Below are 18,608 nucleotides of genomic sequence, written 5' to 3' on the forward strand. Positions count from 1 at the left end.
CCAGGCAGAGGGAACTGCAAGGGCTCTAAGGTAGAAGTCAGTCTGGTGTATTTGAAGAAAAGCAAGGGGACCAAAGTATCTGAAGTATAGAGCAAGGGGAGAGCAGACGATAAAACCAAGAAGCACTGAGAGTAGTGGATACCATGTGCACTTCAGGACCAAGGCACTCATTTCCCCAGATGCAAGAGTTTTTGGCTGTAGATGGCTCCTAGCTCAGTTCCTCATCTGGCATTGCCTTCAACAGAAAAGAACTTCATTTGCAAGGTTATGCTCTCTTCCGTGAGCAGACCACATCCAAAGACTGTCCTTGAGGGAGTATAAGAGTTGGGTGCCCCTGCCTCAATTCAGGCCAGCTCTGTGGGCCTATTGTAACTATATCACAGTCCACTGGTCCTTCTGCCGAATTCTGCTTTCCTCACTTCCTTATAAGTGTTACTCCTGAGAGCAAACCCAAGAAACCTCCTGCCTACAAATCTCCATCTCAGAGTCCATTTTCTGGAGAACAAGACTTGAAACAGAGGCACTGTGAACACTTTGACTCTAAGATGAGAGAACATAGGGGCTAGAGTAAGAGAGAAACATGATCTAACTTATGTTTTAACAAGATAACTTTAGCTGTGGCACTGGGAGTGATTGGTGGAGGGTTAAGGTCAGCAACAGGGAGAACAATAAAGAGACCACTGCATTAATTCAGGAGTAATGATGAAGGTCTGGAGTAGGTTGGTGAATGTATTTTGAAGGTAGAGCCTACAGAATTTGCTTATAGTTTGAATGGTGCGTGTGAGAGAAAGAGCAGCTCAAGGATGACACCAAGGTTTTTGATATAAGCAAATGAAAGGATAAAGATGCGATTTGCTGAGATGGAGATGACAGGGATGAATTTGGGAAGGGCAGACTTTTGAGGGAAAATTGGGAGTTGGGTGTTGAACATATTAATTTTGAGATGCCCATCTGTGAACTAAGTGGTGATGTCCAGGAGGCAGTTGGGCGGAGATCAAGGCTGAAGATCTATATTTAGGAGTGGTCAGTAAAGGAATGGTATTTATGGTTCTGAGCCTGGATGAGATAGTCTATGGAGTTATTGTAGCTAGAAAAGAAAAGTGATCCAATGACTGAGAACTGGGCGCTTCAAAATTTAGAGGTTGGAAAGATGTGAAGAAACCAATAAAGGTAACACAGAAGGAGCCACCAGAGAGAAAAAGGGAAAACTATAAAAGTCTGGTATCCAGGATATCAAGTCAAGGAAAATATTCAATGAAGGGAAGAGAAAAATGTTTCTGACAATTGGTTTCAGCAACTTGAATCTCATTTGATTACCTTGAAAAAAAAGAGAGCAGTATTAAATTGAGGGTTGGAGCCAAAACCCTGATTAGAGGAGATTTAAGAGAGAATAGAAGGAAAATATATGAAGATACTAAATTTAGAAATTTAATTCAAGGAGTTTACAGTGAAGAGAATAGCTGTAGGAGGAGAACCAAACAAAGTTCTTTTTTTAAGTGGAAGAAATAATATTTGTGAATGCTGATGGGAATACTCTTGTTGAGAGGAGAGAATTAATAATGCAGGAAAGACAGGGAGAAATCCATGTCATTTGGGAGGCCCAAGGGAATGAATTTAGTGCAGAAGTGAGGAGGATGGCCTTAAATGAGAGTGTGGTCAATTCATCAGGAGGGAAGACAAAGCACACGACCAGACATGAAGGTGGATGACCAGCTGTAGTTGCAGAAGTTTGTGGAGATTCTTCTCTAATTGCTTCATTTTTCTCAGTGAAATAGGGAAATGAGAAGCAAGGTCTTCAACTGACAGTGAAGATGAAAGAAGAGATATTGGATGTTTGAAAAGAGAGAAGGTCACCATCTAGAAGAATGGAAGAGCAAGTGAACTAAGGAGATATAATTGGGTTGCTGGGTAGTGCCAAGGATCCACTTAGTACTAATAGTCATGAATTTAGAGTGATGCTCGTTAATGTTTGTATTTTTACTTTTCTCCAACACATTAAATTGCACCAGTGCCACCATGGAGTTTGTGGAGAGTTGGACTGAACCAGCATTGGGATTTTGCCGGGTGAGTAAAATGTAGCAAGAGAGGAGCAAATGAGTTGAGTGTATGGAAGTAAATTACCATGATGACTGACCATGGTATTTAAGCCAAGTAAGGAGGGAGGCAAAGACTTAAAATGTTGAGGAACATGAAAAGGCTAGGATCAACGGATTTGGATACTGATTTATTAGAAGAATTATTTGAGTTGGTGCTCCAGACTGAGTGAACAAGAGAGTTAGAAAAATAATTATGGAAGAGTGAGGTGCTTGAAACTGAGATTATGGAGAGGCTACAATTATTGATCATGACAAAGTCTAGGTTGTGGCAATAGTAGTCAGTAGCTGAGGTAAGATGGAGAACATGTTCATTGAAAGAAAGGAGATCCTGGAACTGAGTGCCCAGGATTGTTGAAAAGGTCATCCACAGAGAATACTAAAATAGCCAAGAATTCTCAGAAATAGTGTTGGAGTGATAGCGAGCCACCCCTCAGCTACACTGGATCTCCACGGGTCATTCCCAACAGCATGGGAAAACAGCAATTCCTCCCACCTCAGAAAACTCTCCTGTGATCTTATATCCCTGTCTAATTACTGCCTCATTTTTTTGCTACAGTTTAGAATAAAACTTGAAAGGCAATACTCTGTGTCAAATACTTCTCCTTCCATTCTAATTTGAACCCTCCCCAAATGGACTTTCAACCCAGCACCCCGCTATAGAAAGAGACTCCAGACATAGCATCTATAAAATCAACCAACCTAGAAGCTTGACGGGGTAATACATGCACAATACAATTGGGCTGATGCAGGATGGTGTTATAGACAAATAACTTAATTGAATCAAATCTGCTTTTTCCCTCCTGACTAGTTGATATAAAATGATCTGATCAATCTGTTTGTCTTTTCTATTTCTATTACTTTCAGGATGAAAATAGCAATAACTCACTAGTGTTTACTTTTAACTCGATCATGAATATGTGGGCAAAAGAGTTTATATATTATTATATTGTATTAAAATAATATCCACTGTTTTCTTTCAAAAACACTTGGCTAAATTATTGTCGTACTTGTGAACAAATGAATATTAATTTTAACATGAAAACATACAAAATTTTTTATAAATCTTCTTTGTTAAATATGAGAAAATGATCCTCTCATTCAGGAGGGGTGGTATTGTAAATCGTAACATTTGCACTGATTAAACATTTGCTGGTTCTAAGTAATTCTGCATGATGATTCAGATGTGCCTTCTCTCTGTCAATATTACTTGGTGCCTCCATTCACTGGAGGACAAATTCCATACAAGATGCAAAGAGATGCTCCTCATGATGGTGGTTCAGTTTTATTAATACATGAAGTGTGTGCTCAGCCAAGTCCAATATTTGCCTGGCTTTTGTTCACTTGTCTTGGTTTCATAATAGCATTTCTCCACTGGCCCACATTGAGTTGTGTGCTCATCATCTGTTAACTGTGTTTCTCCCTGTCTGATGTCTTCCTGTAGTATGTATTGTTACCTCAGTTGCATTCCCGTTTGTATTTGAGAAACACTCACCTTATTAGCAGGGCTACTACATACACGCGTGCAGTTTGTGGACTGCACAAAGGCTCCCAGCAGAGAAGGCACGTGAGGCTGAAATCCAGGCATGCTGTGATCCCTGATTCCTGACAGTGTTCTGTAGCCACTGGAGAAAGGAAGATTCCTGCTTATTTTCCCAACTAGAGGCATGCATTTTCCTCATTTTGCACAAAGCACCATATGGGCTTATAGCAACGCTGCTTATGAGACTTGCTGAGAGGAAGAGCTTTCCTCGCAGGAGAGAAACAACAAAGGGCATATACTTGCTTCTTAGGACTCCTTTCCAAAGGGGCCTTGGGCATGCGTCTGGGGCTCGGCCAATCAGATACATCAGCCCTGAGCTTTGAATTGGAACCTGGGACAATGGAGAATTCTTTTGGCAGCTTAGGGAAGTCAGCAACCTCCTATTCCCAGAGGCAGTGGTTGCCTCAGAGTCAGTGTCCAGGGCTGGAGGCAATGATGGTGAGAACTCCAACATCTGGCATCCAGTGGCAGGGCTTTCCCAGACCAGTTCCAAGGAATGATTTTAACTCTGGGAGCAGAACTTCATTCTGTCCTTGCACCATCTTCCTAACCTAGTCTTCCAGCCCTCTGGGTGTTATACTTAGCACCCAGTAGCTTCTTGATAAATTCCTTTTCTGCTTAAAGTACTGGAAGTCAGTTTCTTTTGCTGTGTAACCAGTTTATTGGAGAGTCAGTGGGATACTAACATGAAGCCCTTTTATCTGATTTCTCCTACATTGTTTTCAGGCATGCTTTGATGAGAGTTTTCTGTCCCTTCACGACGTCTCAGGAAGCGTCTGTGGCATTTCAGACACTTTCAGGTTTAAAAAGTTAAGTTTATAGCTCAAGCCTCATATCCACTTTTTCACTCTTCCTGTCAGTCCAGGTGTGACCAGGGGCCAGTGGTCCTGCCCTGGGGGAATTGTGTGTACATTGCTTCTCTCCTGCTCCTCTGCTTCCTGCTCTTCATCTTTTCTGTATCTCCTGGAGTGTTGGGGTCGTGCAGCAGGGATGAAGGAAAGGACAGGCATCTGTTTAGCTGCTGCTGCTGTGGTGCACACGGGATGGCCAACTGTGCCTGTGACAGATGTCTGGACACTGCTGAAAGGCAGGGCATGGGCAGGCTCTTCAGTAGGCCTAGCAGGGGCCCCAGTTGCACAGGCATCTGATGTGGGTGATGACCACAACCCGAGTTCTTCTGCCCCCTCCACCTTCTGCTCCCGCTCCTTGGCTGTGCTCCTCCACTAGCAGGCAACCCTCTTAGGCAGGGTAAGGACAAGATTGCTTAAGCCCAGATACCTCTTGTGGTGTCGGTTTGGCCCTAAGGAAACTCAGGCATTTTTGCCTCACCAAACGATGGGAACAGAAGCTGCCTACTGTCTCTTTCCAATTCCTTTCTTCCTGTTGAAATGTGTGGGGAGAGTAAATCTGCCTGCCCCGCCTCACAGAAGTCTAACTAGGGTTGGAGATGGCTGGCTTCTACCTCTTGCTAGCATTCTTCATCACTGTGATTGTTTCTTTTGCTTTCCCCTCCATTTTTACTTAACTTGCCATAGGAGGGAAGAAATATTCCTCTCACCTCTTATATGTGGAGCAGAAAAAAGTCACCAGTTGGGTTGATGACTCCCACGTGGCAGGAATTCTGATGACTCCTCTTGAGTTTCTTAGTTTTTTCCTATAGGGGAAAAGGAATAGCGGTTGGGGTGGCTGCAGCAGTGGTTGCTGGTGGTGTCGAAGCTGGTTTTCTGATGCCTTTTATTAAATCCTTCAAGGAGTGGATTTGGATACATGTTCGAATATGCACCAGTTATGATTTACTCTCTGAGACTATGCCCACGGTTCCCCAAAATTGAAATCCCATTTACTTTCCTGCTATACTTGTAATAAAGGCCTGACCAATTCGCAGTGCTGTGTCCAGTATAGTTTATTGATGACTTAGAATCTATTGCATTGGTGCAAAAGTAATTGCAGGCTTTGCCATTACTTTTAATTACTTTTAATGGCAAAACCTGGAATTATTTTTGCACCAATCTCATAGTTTCTTTTCCCAGTGGTATCCTGTTTTCTTTTTGGGACAATATCCCCTCTCCCCACTTTTCTGTGCTTCTGGAAGGATGGTGTATCAGGCACCTGTCCCACTACGGAAGTTTGAAGGGCCAAATCCTTCCTGTTTTCTCAGAATAGTCAGGAGGGAGTGCAAAACCTAAGTTCAGCCAAATGAATGCTCTCTCCTGTGACTTTGATCTTGAGAGCATGATGTGAAGACTAAGGAAAGAAATGGTTCAAGTTCATTAATCTCAGCAGGGACAGCCTGACCAGATTGGTTCAGCTCTGAGACCATGGCTTTGATTTTTTTTTTTTTCCCAGTCCTCTGAAGGGATTCTTGCTCATTTTTAACTTTGGTCCTCCCAGCTGCCCTCTCTTCTGGAATCCCTCAGTGTTGTTTTTATTAAGTTAGTTGGAGTTGGTTTCTGTTACTTGAAAACAAGAACACTGACTGATACAGTATGCATTCATATTGCAGACAAAAGAAGAGCACACTACAGGAAATGTTTTTTTTCCCCCGATACTTACATCACTGCCATATTCACCTTCAGTCAACTTTTGCAACTTTCTTTTCACACACATTCATAAGTCCTCATTATGCAGAATACTTAAATTTATTTATTCCAAATTATAATAGATGTATTCACTATATGAAATGTTGAAATTAAAAAAAAAGCAATTTCAGGAAGATATTCGTGTCTTTATTTCTGTGATTCTCTGGTCTTGGTATATGGAAGACAAATCCTGTTTCTTGCTGAACCTCTTCCAAGCATGATCCTACTTCACAGTAAGTTTATGTTTACAAGAATATCCTAGATAGGCGTGCTGCCCCAATACACCAGCAATGCTTTTACAAACTGCCAGTCCAGACATATTTGGGAGTCCTAAAAGTAATTTAACATTTAAATAAAACAATACAGAATAGAACTTTGCTTCTCAAAGTGCAAACCAAGAAACAGAAGCATCCATGTAGGAGTTTGTTAAAATGCAGTCTCCACCCTGGATACTGAATCAGAACCTCATATTTAACAAAATCTGTAGCTGATGAATGAGCACATTAAAGTTCGAGAAGCATCGTTAAGAAATCATGAGAGGGCATTACATATGGTAAGAGTAAGTGTTGTTTCATGAAACTTGTTCTGATTATATACTTACCAAGATAAGAATTTGTTCATAATGAAAAATGTACTTCTTACTGTGGATCATATTAAAACTTTTTTTGTGGGAAAACACTAAGCTAGGGGAAAATAAACAGATGAATCTGGAATCCCATTGTTGCCCCTTTCAAAGTAAGAATACTAGGATTGCCTTAAATCTGTGAAGACTATTACATGAAGAAGACAGAAAAGTACTCGTAACTCCTGATACAGGGTCCAAGGCTGCAAATACAATTTCCTCATCCATTGTTCTGCTCTTCCCTTTCTTCCTCCACTAACTTTAAAAGACAGTGATCTTCTCAAAAACCTGGACAAGAGTCATACTGGAGAAGGGAGCTTAAAAAATATCTAGGACTGGAAGAAGAAAACTGAAATGAAGGCATCTGGGAGGAGACTCATGGTCCAAGAACCCCACCTTTCTAATCCTCTACGTCCCTTGGCTGAGACCTATGGCTAAAGACACGACCTCTTCCAATCTTGCCCGCATTTGTGTTGTGGGGAGAGATAAAGCTGTGTACACACAAGAACTTTAAGGCTCCTGAGCATTTTTTTTTTCAGCGCAGATTTTCAGTGACTATGGGGAAAAAGTGTTTAAACATAGCACAATGGTGAGATTTGAGGAACCACAGTAAGCAATCAGAAGACCGGAACAAACATATGTAGTTCTGAGGCAGGTGAAGTGGCAGAGAGAGCACAAGCTTTGAAGTCAGACTCAGGGTCAGTCCTCCCTCTGCCACTCACTAGATATGGGATCATGGGCAAGATAATTGATCTCTCTGAGACTTCGTTTTCTTACCCGTAAAGCAGGAATAATATACATGCCTCTTGTTGTTAGAATTGAATGAAGTAAAAAAAATGATAACCTTCTGCCATACTTACGAGTTTACACTCTGCAGTAACCCCCACTTCTATTTTTTTAAGTGGGAAGAAGGTAAACTCTGTGAACTCTAGTCTATTGCTGTAACTAAGCAAGCTTTTAAATCATAGATTTAGAAGCATAATTTGAGAGCACTACTGAAAGGAAATTATGGGTATAAGAAGTCAATCTTGTTTGCTAAGAGGTAGAACTGGTAGGGTGACTTAGTTTTCTTTATTCAAAATATTAGCAGACAGGTAAATGGAACAAATGAGAATATATCTGGATTTATAAGGCAATTGAAAAAATATCTCATAAAATCCTTGTGGATCAGATGAAGAAAGTAGACTGGATGTAATAACAGAATTGTAGAATTTATCAGCAGTTGAATGACTATACTACAAGATGTGAATAAATATAAATGGACAGGAAAGTCTCTGTTAGAATATGCATTTTATTTCCTTCTGCTTCTACATTTCTAATAATTATTTGTTCAAGAGCATCGTGGCTTTCTGATCAATTCCCAATATCATGATTTCAAGCTGGCTAGCTAATATACTAGGAAAAGAGTTAGCTCCACCAAGCCCTTGACAGGTTCTAAAGATGGACTGCATATACAAAAATGGAATTTGATAGACCTAAATGAACAGTCTTATAAAATTACTATGAAATTCTCAACTAAAAATACAAATAATATTTTAAGATGTCAAGATTAATAGCAAATATGAAAAATAATTGGAATTTTAGTAGATTATAAATTCTATGTTAACAGAGTGATATAGTTACCACCAATAAAAAAGTCTACTTAATCTAAGATTACATTAGTTATGTTGTAGTGTTCAGAATAAAGGTAGTAAAAATTAGTAAGGAAATAGAAGACTTGACCAACAGTGTCAACTAATCAGACCCAGTTGACATTTTTAGAACAATCTACCCAATAGCAGCAGCAGTTGTACATTGTTTTCAGGTGCACATGAACCATTCACCAAGAAAGACCATATTTTTGCCATAAAGCAAGTCTCAGCACCTTTAAAAGCATTGAAATAAGATGAACAATTCTCACTGGCTGCAATAAAATTAAATTAAAACAAATAAAAATATATCTGAATGCCATTACTGGGTATTTAATCAAAGGAAGCGAAATCAATGTATCAGAAGGATACTTGTGCCCCATGCTTATTGCAGCACTATTCGTCATAGCAAAGAGATGGAATCCATGTAAGCATCCATCAATTGATGAATGGATTAAAAAATGTGGTATATACACAAAGTGGAATACTATTCGGCCTTAAAAAATTGGAATCTTGTTATCTGCAGCAACATGGAAGGAACTGGAGGACATTAAGTGAAATAAGCCAAATACAGAAAGAGGAATATCATGTGTTTTCACTCATATGTGGGAGCTAAGAAAGTTGATCTTTTGAAGGTAGAAAGTGAAATAATGGATACCAAATGTTGGGAAGAGTGTGTGAGTGAGAGGGAGACATGAAGAGAGGTTGGTTAATAAGTATAAATATTCAGTTAGATAGAAGTTATAGGTTCTAATGTTCAATAGCAGACAAGGGTGACTATTGTTAGCAGCCATGTGTTGTACATTTCAAAGTAGCTAGAAGAGAGGACTAGAAATGTTCCTAACACATAGTAATGATAAATGCTCAAGGTGATGAATACCCGAGATGCTCCCCTCGTAACATACTCTATGCATGTAACAAATTTTCACATGTATTCTGCAAATATGTAAAACATTATGTATCAATAAAACAAATATCTAAAAAATTCACTGAAATTTGGAAATTAAATTACAGTGTTCTGTATAACCTATGGGTTAAGGAAAAAATATTTCGAACTATATAAACAGGTTATCAAAATTTGTGGAACATGGTTACAGTAGTTATTAGAGAGGAGTTTATAATTTTAAATGCTTATATAAGAAAAAAGAAATATAAAAATCAATGAGCAAAAATTTGACTTTAAGAAATTAAAGAAAAAAGAAGAGAAAAATAAATCTAATGTATATAGAAGGAAGGAAATAGTAAAGGTAAGAGCTAAAATCAACAAAGTAGAAAATGTGTAAGTAATAGAAAAAAATCAATGAAACTAAAGGCTGATCCTTTGAATTGATTTTTAAAAATTGATGAACTTCTAACCAGACAAAGAAATAACAAGAAAATAAAAATGCAGACCAATAATTTTAATGAGTATAGATACAAGTATCCTGAACAAATTTTAACAAATCAAATCCAACAGTATATCAAATCTGTAATACATTACATGGACCAAGTAAGCTTTAACCCAAGAATGCAAGGCAAGTTTAATAAATAGTTCAATTAACTAACAGAAAAAAGGAGAAAAACCATATAATAATTTCAACTGACACGGAAAAACATTTGACAAAATTCAATAGTCACTCATGGTAAAATAAACAATTTCTAATGAACTATAAATAGAAGGAATTTCTCAATTAATAAAGGGAGTTTAATGAAACTTACAACGAACATCCTACTTAATGGTACAAGACAGATTGCTTTGGTTTATGATGAGCAACAAGGATGGGATACTAAATTTTAGCATTTGTATTCAATGTTGTACTGGGCATCCTATCCAGTGAAATAAGGCAAGACAAATAAGTAAAAGAAGCAGAGCATGTAGAAAATCCTAAGGAAACTGAAAAAGAAAAACTACCAGAACGAATAAGTAAATTTAGCCATGTTGCAAAATGTGAGGGTACTGCACAAAATTCCACTGTATTTCTCCATACTAGCAATGAACAATTGGAAACAAGAACTGAAAAATAATTCCATTTATGAAATATCAAAAATAAAATATTAGGGATTCATTTTTAAAACGGTGTGTAATACTGCTATGTTCAAAGCTACAAAATATTGCTGAAAAAAATTAAAGAATAACTAAATTAATGGAGAGATATAACATGTTCATAGGTTAGAGGAATCGATATTGTTATGTCCGTTCTCCTTAAATTGATCAATGGATTCAAGGCACTCTCAATTAGAAAAGTGAATTTTTAAAACATTGACAAGCGAATTCTGAAATTTACATGGAAGATGAAAACCAAAGAAACACAAAAACAAAAGCAGAAGAGTTGAACAAATTTTGAAAAAAAATAAAAGGAGCACAATTGGAAGACTTATTACATCTAAGTTGGAGTCCTATTATAAAGTTATAGCAATCGGAACAGTATGGTTTTGGCATAGGAATAGAAATATAGATCAAATGAAAGGAATAATGAGTGAATCCTGAAATAAACTCACTCATCTATGGCCAATTGATTTTCAATAAAGGTATCCACTTACTCAATGGGAAAAAAGATAATCTTCTCAACAAATGGTGCCAAAACAACTGGATATCCATGTGGACAATAATGAACCTCAGCCCTTACTTCATACCATACACAAAAGTTAACATCAGATAGACCGTAGACCTAAATATAACAGCTAAAACTATAAGCTTCTATAAGTAGCCATAGAAAATCTTCATGACCTTGGGGTAAGCAAAGATTACTTATGTAAAACCTAACAAGTACAACCACAAAAAAAAAACACACTTGATAAATTGGACTTCATCAAAATTAAAAACTGCTGTTTGAAAGACACCATTAAGAAATTGAAAGACAAGAAACAGACTGGGAGTGTATATTTGTTATATATATATCTGACAAATGCCTGGTATATGAAGAACTCCTACAACTCAGTAATAAGAATCCAAAGACTTGATTAAAAATTGAGCAATAAATTCAGACACTTTATCAAAGAACAGCTGGCATGAGAGCACATGAAAAGCTGGTAAACATCTTTTATGGTCACCATCATTAGTCAGTAGGGAAATGCAAATTAAAACCACGATGTGATACCACTGTGTACTCACTAGAATGGCAAAAATAAGACAGAAACTACCCAGTGTTGATGAGGATGTGAAGCAATTATCATATCTTGCTGGTGAGAATGTAAAATGTTTTCCACTTTGGAAAGCAGTTCATCTTTATATATAGTTAAACACACAGTTAGTGTATTAATAATTTTACTGATGTAAGATAAGAAAAATAATAATGTATGTCCACAAAAGGACTTGTTCAAGATTGTTCCTAGCAGCTTTATTCATAATAACCCCATATTGAAAACACCGCCAATGTCCATCATTTGGTAAACTGGTAAACAAATTGTGGTATGTCCATACAATGGAATACTACTCAGCAATAAAAAGGAACAAACTTCAGATACAGGCACAACATTAATGAGTTCCAAAAACATTGTGTGGAGTGAAGGAAGTCAGACACAAAGGACTATGTAAGTGATTCCATTCATATGAAATGTTAGAAAAGACAAATCTAATCTGTAGTTACAGAAAACAGCTAAGTGGGCCAAATATGGGGTGGGATAGAGGTTGACTTTAAAGGGGTGCAAGACAACCCTCTGAGGTGATGGAATTGTTCATTATCTTGATTGAAGCAGTGGTTACATGGATGTGTACATTATTCAAAGCTCATGAAGCTGTACAATTAATATGAGTGTAATATATTGAATGTAACTTATGCCCCCAATAAAGTTAATTAAAAAATTAAAAGGAAAGTGGGGCAACCAAGTTTCATAAAGCAAAATATCTTTGGGTAATAAGTGGCATCAGCTAACGGCCAATTTCCTTAGAAAACAGCCATACGCATTAATCACCTCTAGAATTATTTGTGCCTGTGCTGCCCAGATCAAAGTTCCAATTCCTGGCAGAGAGGGCCTGAGGGGCTTAGCTGAGGTCAGTTTCTCTGTTCTGGACAGGGAAAAGCTGGACCATCCTGACTGACCTTCCCGCCCAGACTGCTGTCCTTGTGGCAGGGATGGTATCTCAAAGAAAAATATAGGTACTGTTACCAGAGAAGGGGCAATGATGACTGCTAAACAAACAAACAAACACCAAAACAGTCTTCCCCTGTGTATTTCCAGGGAGAGTAAAGAGGATGGTGAAGGGGCTTCAAACTTATCTATGTTCATTCATTCCATTCATTTATTCACTCAAACATAATATGGAGTCTGTACTATTTTCCAAGAGCGTTATTGAGTAGGGACGCGAGTGCTCTTGAAGTCTCTCTAAAAAGGAGTTCTTATTAACGGGAGGAAGAGAAGCCTGGTAGGAGACGGTTATCTGGAGTGGTTATGGGGCTTAAGCCTGTTTTTGTTCTTTGTGGGGACAGAGGGATAGAATTCAACGACACAAGAAAGAACTTTGCAGCAATCAAATTTGTATCTTTTGGGGTCCTGTAAAAGCTGGAAAACTCTTTAGTCTGGAAGAGGAAGATGGACAGTCCGAGAAGCAGATTCCAGAATTCACGTCCTGTCTAACCCACAAATGGAAGAGCCCGTTCATGGTTTTAACATTCCATCACTGGGCCTCCCGGGGCCTCCTCGGCGAGTCGGCAGAGGGAGCCATTCCCCAGTAAATTGCCGCGCGAGGCCTCCGAGGACCTGGGGGGATTTTCCTGCTCGTCCCAGGAGTTCTCTCTCCGCCCCGCCTTGTTAAAGCAGACTATCCCACCCTCCACCCTCTGCCTTCACCTCCCCGCCCCACCTTTCCATGTACTTTGCTGCCACATCACATTCTCTGGCACGGCTTAATCACCATCCTTTCTGGGTCCCACCTTTGCGCCTTCTCCCCTGACACCACTGAGGACCCGCCGTCCACTCCAGTTGGCTGCTCGGGCGCCGGCCACCGTCCCACAAATCCTTACAGAGGGTCTAGAACACCTCCCAGGGACTCTGACGAGGGACTCGCACCCAACGTGCGTTGGGAATCAGGCGGGCACCCACTCTGACACCCCTTCGGTCACCCCCTGCGGTGACCCCAACATTTGCTAACTTCGCGACCAGGCCTTTGGCGGGGTCACCCACCAGGCGGAGGAAGCCGCTCAGGCAGGGGCGACTCACTATCGAGGTGCAGCGGTCAGGCCGGGAAGATCCTGCGTGTTGCGCTAGGGACTGCGCGCGGCGCCAAGCGACAACACCCCAGCGGCCACTGCCCCGGCAGCAGCAGCTGCAGCAGCGGCAACTGCTCGAATCCCGGCTCCGGCTCGGGTTACCCACCTCCCCCTCCTCCAGCATCTCGGGCCACACAGAGAAAACCTTGTTCAAGTTTGCAGCAAGTACTTTCCCGGTGCGCAAAACTGGGGGACTGGGAACGCATTGAGACGTTCCTGTTTCCCGCGTCTCCACCTTTACGCCTGAAACAAGACTCCCAAAGATCGCTTTCTTCTGGGACGCTGCTTGGACGCTAACCGCGTTCATTGGAACAGATTTTGTGTCTTGGCTGGCTTTGGGTGAAGACCGGGGGGAAAAGGTTGCGCTGCGATTCTCAAGATCTCTGGACCTGGGTAAGAGTTGGGCAAACTCAACTCCGGCGGCTGCTGGACCTTGGCCGGACGCCGGAAGGCTTCTCATGGGCGGGGGGCACATTTTCCTTAGCCAGGGTACCGGGGTGCGGCGTGAGGTGGGGCGAGATGGGCTCAGTCTGCGTTGTTCATGGGCTTCTCAAGGGTTTATTGTTGTTTGCATTTCGTTTTGTTACATGGGATTGTGTAGGAAAATCTTGGAGTATTTTTGATGGAGAGACATCCTCATTACGCATTTTATTTTGCATAATTCCTGCCCTTGTATTGCCTTGCCTTGTGTTTGTTTCATTTTACCGGGCTATATAGCTGGATGTAGGGAGATTTGTGGGGAATCGGACTGAGCTTGAAAGGCAGTTTCAGCTGGGCCCTTTCTTCTAGGTCAGTTGAACTTCCTTTCTGGGATCTTCACTGTTTTCTAAACTTCTCTTTCTCCGGTCCTTGGTATTCAGATTGTGCAGATAACGCTCTAGGTTGGCGGGATGCTCCCCCTTCCTGAGTTCTCAGCGATCAGTAGGGGTGTGAGGTCGCAGTCTTAGACCAAAGGGGCCTTGTCAGTATGCGTGGCTCCTTAAGGAGTGCTGGGAGGGACGGTTTTTCAAGTGATAGTTACTTAAGAAAGATAAATCCGGTGTTGATCTTTTTCTTTTAAATTCCTTGTTAGAGGACTTTTACACCTGGTTTAGGGAAGTGTTTTGGCCTTAATTTTCTTTCTGGAAGTATTTTTCTTAGTGACACCACTGAGTAAATGAATGATGGCAATATCTTTGCTGCTTCTTTAGAAAATATCCTCATGCAAGGACCCACATTCTTCAGGGGAAAGTCAAAGTTGGAGATTTTATTAGCCAAAATTTGCCATTATTATTGTTCTTAGGCAGCGATAACCCTGCTGTGCCAAGGCAGAAGAGAATGACATTTCTTCTTGGTTCTTCTTGCCTTACTCCTTTATATCCTGGGTCTCGCTTTGTGTATAGGCTTCCCAAATAAAAATGCTTCATTCCTTATGGACAGAAAGACTGGGGCCAACTTATATTATCCAGAAACGTCATCTTCCTGACAAGAGTGCTCCAAGAGGTCAGCTTGCAGGGAACTTTTAATTTTACCACTGAGAGGTCAAAGAGTTCAGTTGGTAAACTCTGGGCACCTGCCAGCCTGGGTTCAGCTCACAACTCTGCCACTTTCCAGTTCTGTAATTTTGGGGTAAGTTACTTAACCTGTTTATCCACATATGTAAAATCAAAATGACAATAATAGCACTTACATCAGATGATTGTTAAAGGGATTAAATAAGTTAATGCATGTGAAGGACCAAGAAGCCTGACACATAGGAGGCCCGAATTAGCTTTATTATTATTGTACAGCTAGCATTAACTATTGTGTATCCCACTAGTATAGCTTCTATTAGCTGTCAGTAAGTGTTAGCTATTATTCCTATTTGGATGGACTTTGAAGGCTGTGCTCATGTGTAAGCTTCACTACCACCTGTTGTCAAACTTAGCTCAAACATGATCTTCGTATTGCTTTTTTGTTGTGGCGCTTTTAGTAGGAAAAATAAAGGTGTATGTGGCAGAGCTGGAATTTATAGGGTGGTGGGTCATGGATGGGCACCAAAGACTACTTGGAACAGGTGAGGAGGTTGGAAATCTACACTCAGTTCACTGCCTGTATACCTCCTTGGAAATCCTTTGCATTAATATACTTTAACCTGTTTTTTAGAGGTCACTCATTTGTTCAGTAAGTATTTATTCAACATCTATTACATGTCAAGCACTGTTTTAGGTTTTGTATTTTAAAAATGACTATGCATGAGTATTGGCTTTATGTGCCTCCTCCCATTTCAAGTGTGTGACCTAGCACTCTATAAATTAAATCCCAAGTATTTTTAGCTACACAATTTCCATGCCCGTTAAAATGCACATAAGAGCACATAAAAAGCACGTATCATTGAGAAATTGAACAAAATATTCCGTAAGACCCCAAGCAGATTGCTTTTCTTCATTTAGGCTTCAGTTTTATTATGTATAAACTTGCGTTGAGAGGTAGGGAAAGAGTAGAATAATCTCCAGTGTTCCTTCTGGCTCCAAAATCCTTAAATTAGCTGCCTTACTTCATTGGTGGCTGTTTTTGAACCCCCCCTTTTCTCTTTTAACGTTTGTTTTAGGTACATAAATTACGTTACTTCCATCTTTGCATATTAATCAAAGTGAGTAACAACAACGATAATTAATGAAAAGGGAAAAGTGTTTATCTCTGTCTGTATTTCACTATTCTCAGACTTTGGTTTATACCAGAAGCATGCAGTGGGGAGACTTGTTAAAATATTAGAGTGAACTATGAGAAATTGTTGATATTTGACCATTTTTGACCTAAATAAATGGCAATTTCCTATGGTTCAAACTATATAAACCCTAACCCCTTCTGCCTTGATTTAGATGTAGTAAGTCTGTGAGTTGTGAGAAGTCTGCATTTTTACAAGTTCCCCAGGTGATTCTAATGGAAAACTCAAGTCACATGCTCATTTAGCAGCAGTGAATTTACCTTCTTTGTGATTGTCTGCTTGGTTTAATAGTGTATTTCTAAAATGCAAATCCGATCAGTTATTCCCTTGTTTAAAAATCTTTGGCAGCTCTCTGGATGGTGAATGTCAGTGTTACCTGGGTGCATGTTGAAAATACAGATTCCAGGGCTTCACTCCAGATGTAAGGGCCAGTAATCTGCATTCTGAGATCTCCAAGTGAACCTGGTAAAGGTGACCTCAGATCACATTTGGAGAAACACTGGCTTACAGCATAAAGTCTCACCTCTTTCCCACTATACACAAGACCACATTTGCAGCACTTCTCAGGGTTATTTTCTGCTTCTCTGGTCCCCAGCTCTCCAGCCCCCACTGATCTTGATCTTGTTACTATCTCAAGAATACGTTGTGCACTCTCACTCTTCCATGACCCAGCTGTGTATGCTGTTCCTTCCGCTGAAAATGTCTTTGACCCTCTTTCCTGACTAACCAACCACTTACCACCCATTCATCTTTTAAGACCCTATTCAAATCCCTTGGAAGACTTTCCCTCTGAAGTTTATTTTCCCAATTCTCTCATAAACTTAGCGATATCTCATGCGAGTTCCCATTCTTGTGGATGGCTTTAATATAGCATATATCACATTATATCACCCATATTTATTATCTGAATGTTTATCCCTAATAGATTGGTGAGTTCATCTTTCCTTATTGTAAGCTGTTATACAAGTGGCTGGCCCATAGTAGTTATGGAATAAATGCCTAAAGAATGTTGGAGAAAAGTAAATGAATGAATGATAGTCAATATTTTCTTAGCACACAAAGTGGTTGGTACAGTCTTGTATACATATGGGGAGTGTGGAAAAGCCAGTTGGGAATTTCCAGTTTGGCTAGACATAGCCTAGGAAGTTAATAACTTGAAGTGGGGCTGGGCATGGTGGCTTACGCCTGTAATCCCAGCGCTTTGTTAGACTGAGGTGGGAAGATCACTTGAGGCCAGGGATCCTAGACCAGTCTGGCCAACATGGTGAAACCCTGTCTCTACTAAAAATACCAAAATTAGCTGGGAGTGGTAGCACACACTTGTAATCCCAACTACTTGGGAGGCTGAGGCACAAGAATCACTTGACCTTGGAAGGCAGAGTTTGCGGTGAGCTGAGATCGCGACACTGCACTCCAGCCTGGGTGACAGAGTGAGACTCTGTCTCAAATAATAATAATAGTAATAATAATAATAAATAACTTGGAGTAGAAAAAGGACAAGACAGAATATCCTAAGAGGGCTTATGAAACACCAAATGCCACTGAATTAATGTTACATGTTGAACATTATTGCAGACAGTATAATGAAGAGATGAGCTTATCCTTTAGGATGGTTTTGGTTTGGTTTTTGGAATGACAGTGTCAGAGCACTGGAAAGGAAGTGCCAATGCCAATAAAAATAACCAGCTTTGCTCTGTGCTTTTCTATTTATAAAACACTTCTGCCTCTGTTTTTGTATTTGATCAGAAACACGGTGAATGCTTCAATACTGTTTTTCCTTCTTTCCTGAAAGGACACATTCCTGAAAATAGGTCTGAAGATTGTATAAAAGCCTACATATTATAAGGGATTCTGGCCCTAGAAAGCCAAATATATTATGAAATCTCTAATTATATCTTGCTATTTAGACACAGCGTTCAGTGTATACTCCTTTTTCTAATTTTTCTTTCTTTAAACTTTACACAATTTTGGTTATTTTCTCCTCATTTCAACAACAGTTGACCAGCTCAAGTTCAATAAATGTCTGATTCAGACGAAAAGATTTGCCATTTTTGGCATGTCTAATAACTTCTGCCTTTGTCTTACTTAGTTTATGAGACAAACACTTCTCATAATTACTATTAGGCTTTTAATTTCCCCATTTCCCATTCACTTTTTTGTAATAATGAAAATATGCAGTAACATTTGAATAAGTGAATGAATAATTCTCTGGGTAATGACAAGGATGGTGATTCTGCAAAAATTGAACTATTGGCTTATGGGCAGCTGCAC

At 39.9% G+C, this 18,608-nt stretch overlaps 2 protein-coding genes and 1 long non-coding RNA gene across 3 annotated transcripts in view; 2 read left to right on the forward strand and 1 right to left on the reverse strand.

The window, feature by feature from the left end:
• The window catches only part of LOC134731858 (uncharacterized), a 37,818-nt gene extending 34,529 nt beyond the window's left edge, over positions 1-3,289 (forward strand). Inside the window, exon 3 of the long non-coding RNA XR_010114502.1 lies at positions 1,768-3,289. This is a non-coding gene — a long non-coding RNA (uncharacterized lncRNA). The remainder of the gene's footprint in view (positions 1-1,767) is intronic.
• LOC129492704 (uncharacterized) overlaps positions 1-14,111 on the reverse strand; it is a 55,844-nt gene extending 41,733 nt beyond the window's left edge. The window contains exon 1 of the mRNA XM_055297899.1: positions 13,566-14,111. Coding sequence (XP_055153874.1) covers positions 13,566-14,111 — 546 coding nt within the window. The remainder of the gene's footprint in view (positions 1-13,565) is intronic.
• The window catches only part of MEGF10 (multiple EGF like domains 10), a 175,552-nt gene continuing 170,744 nt past the window's right edge, over positions 13,801-18,608 (forward strand). Inside the window, exon 1 of the mRNA XM_055299182.2 lies at positions 13,801-14,044. The gene's annotated coding sequence lies outside the window, so the exon portion shown is untranslated. The remainder of the gene's footprint in view (positions 14,045-18,608) is intronic.

The sequence above is a fragment of the Symphalangus syndactylus genome, chromosome 11 (genome assembly GCF_028878055.3).
Source record: "Symphalangus syndactylus isolate Jambi chromosome 11, NHGRI_mSymSyn1-v2.1_pri, whole genome shotgun sequence".
NCBI lineage: Eukaryota > Metazoa > Chordata > Mammalia > Primates > Hylobatidae > Symphalangus > Symphalangus syndactylus.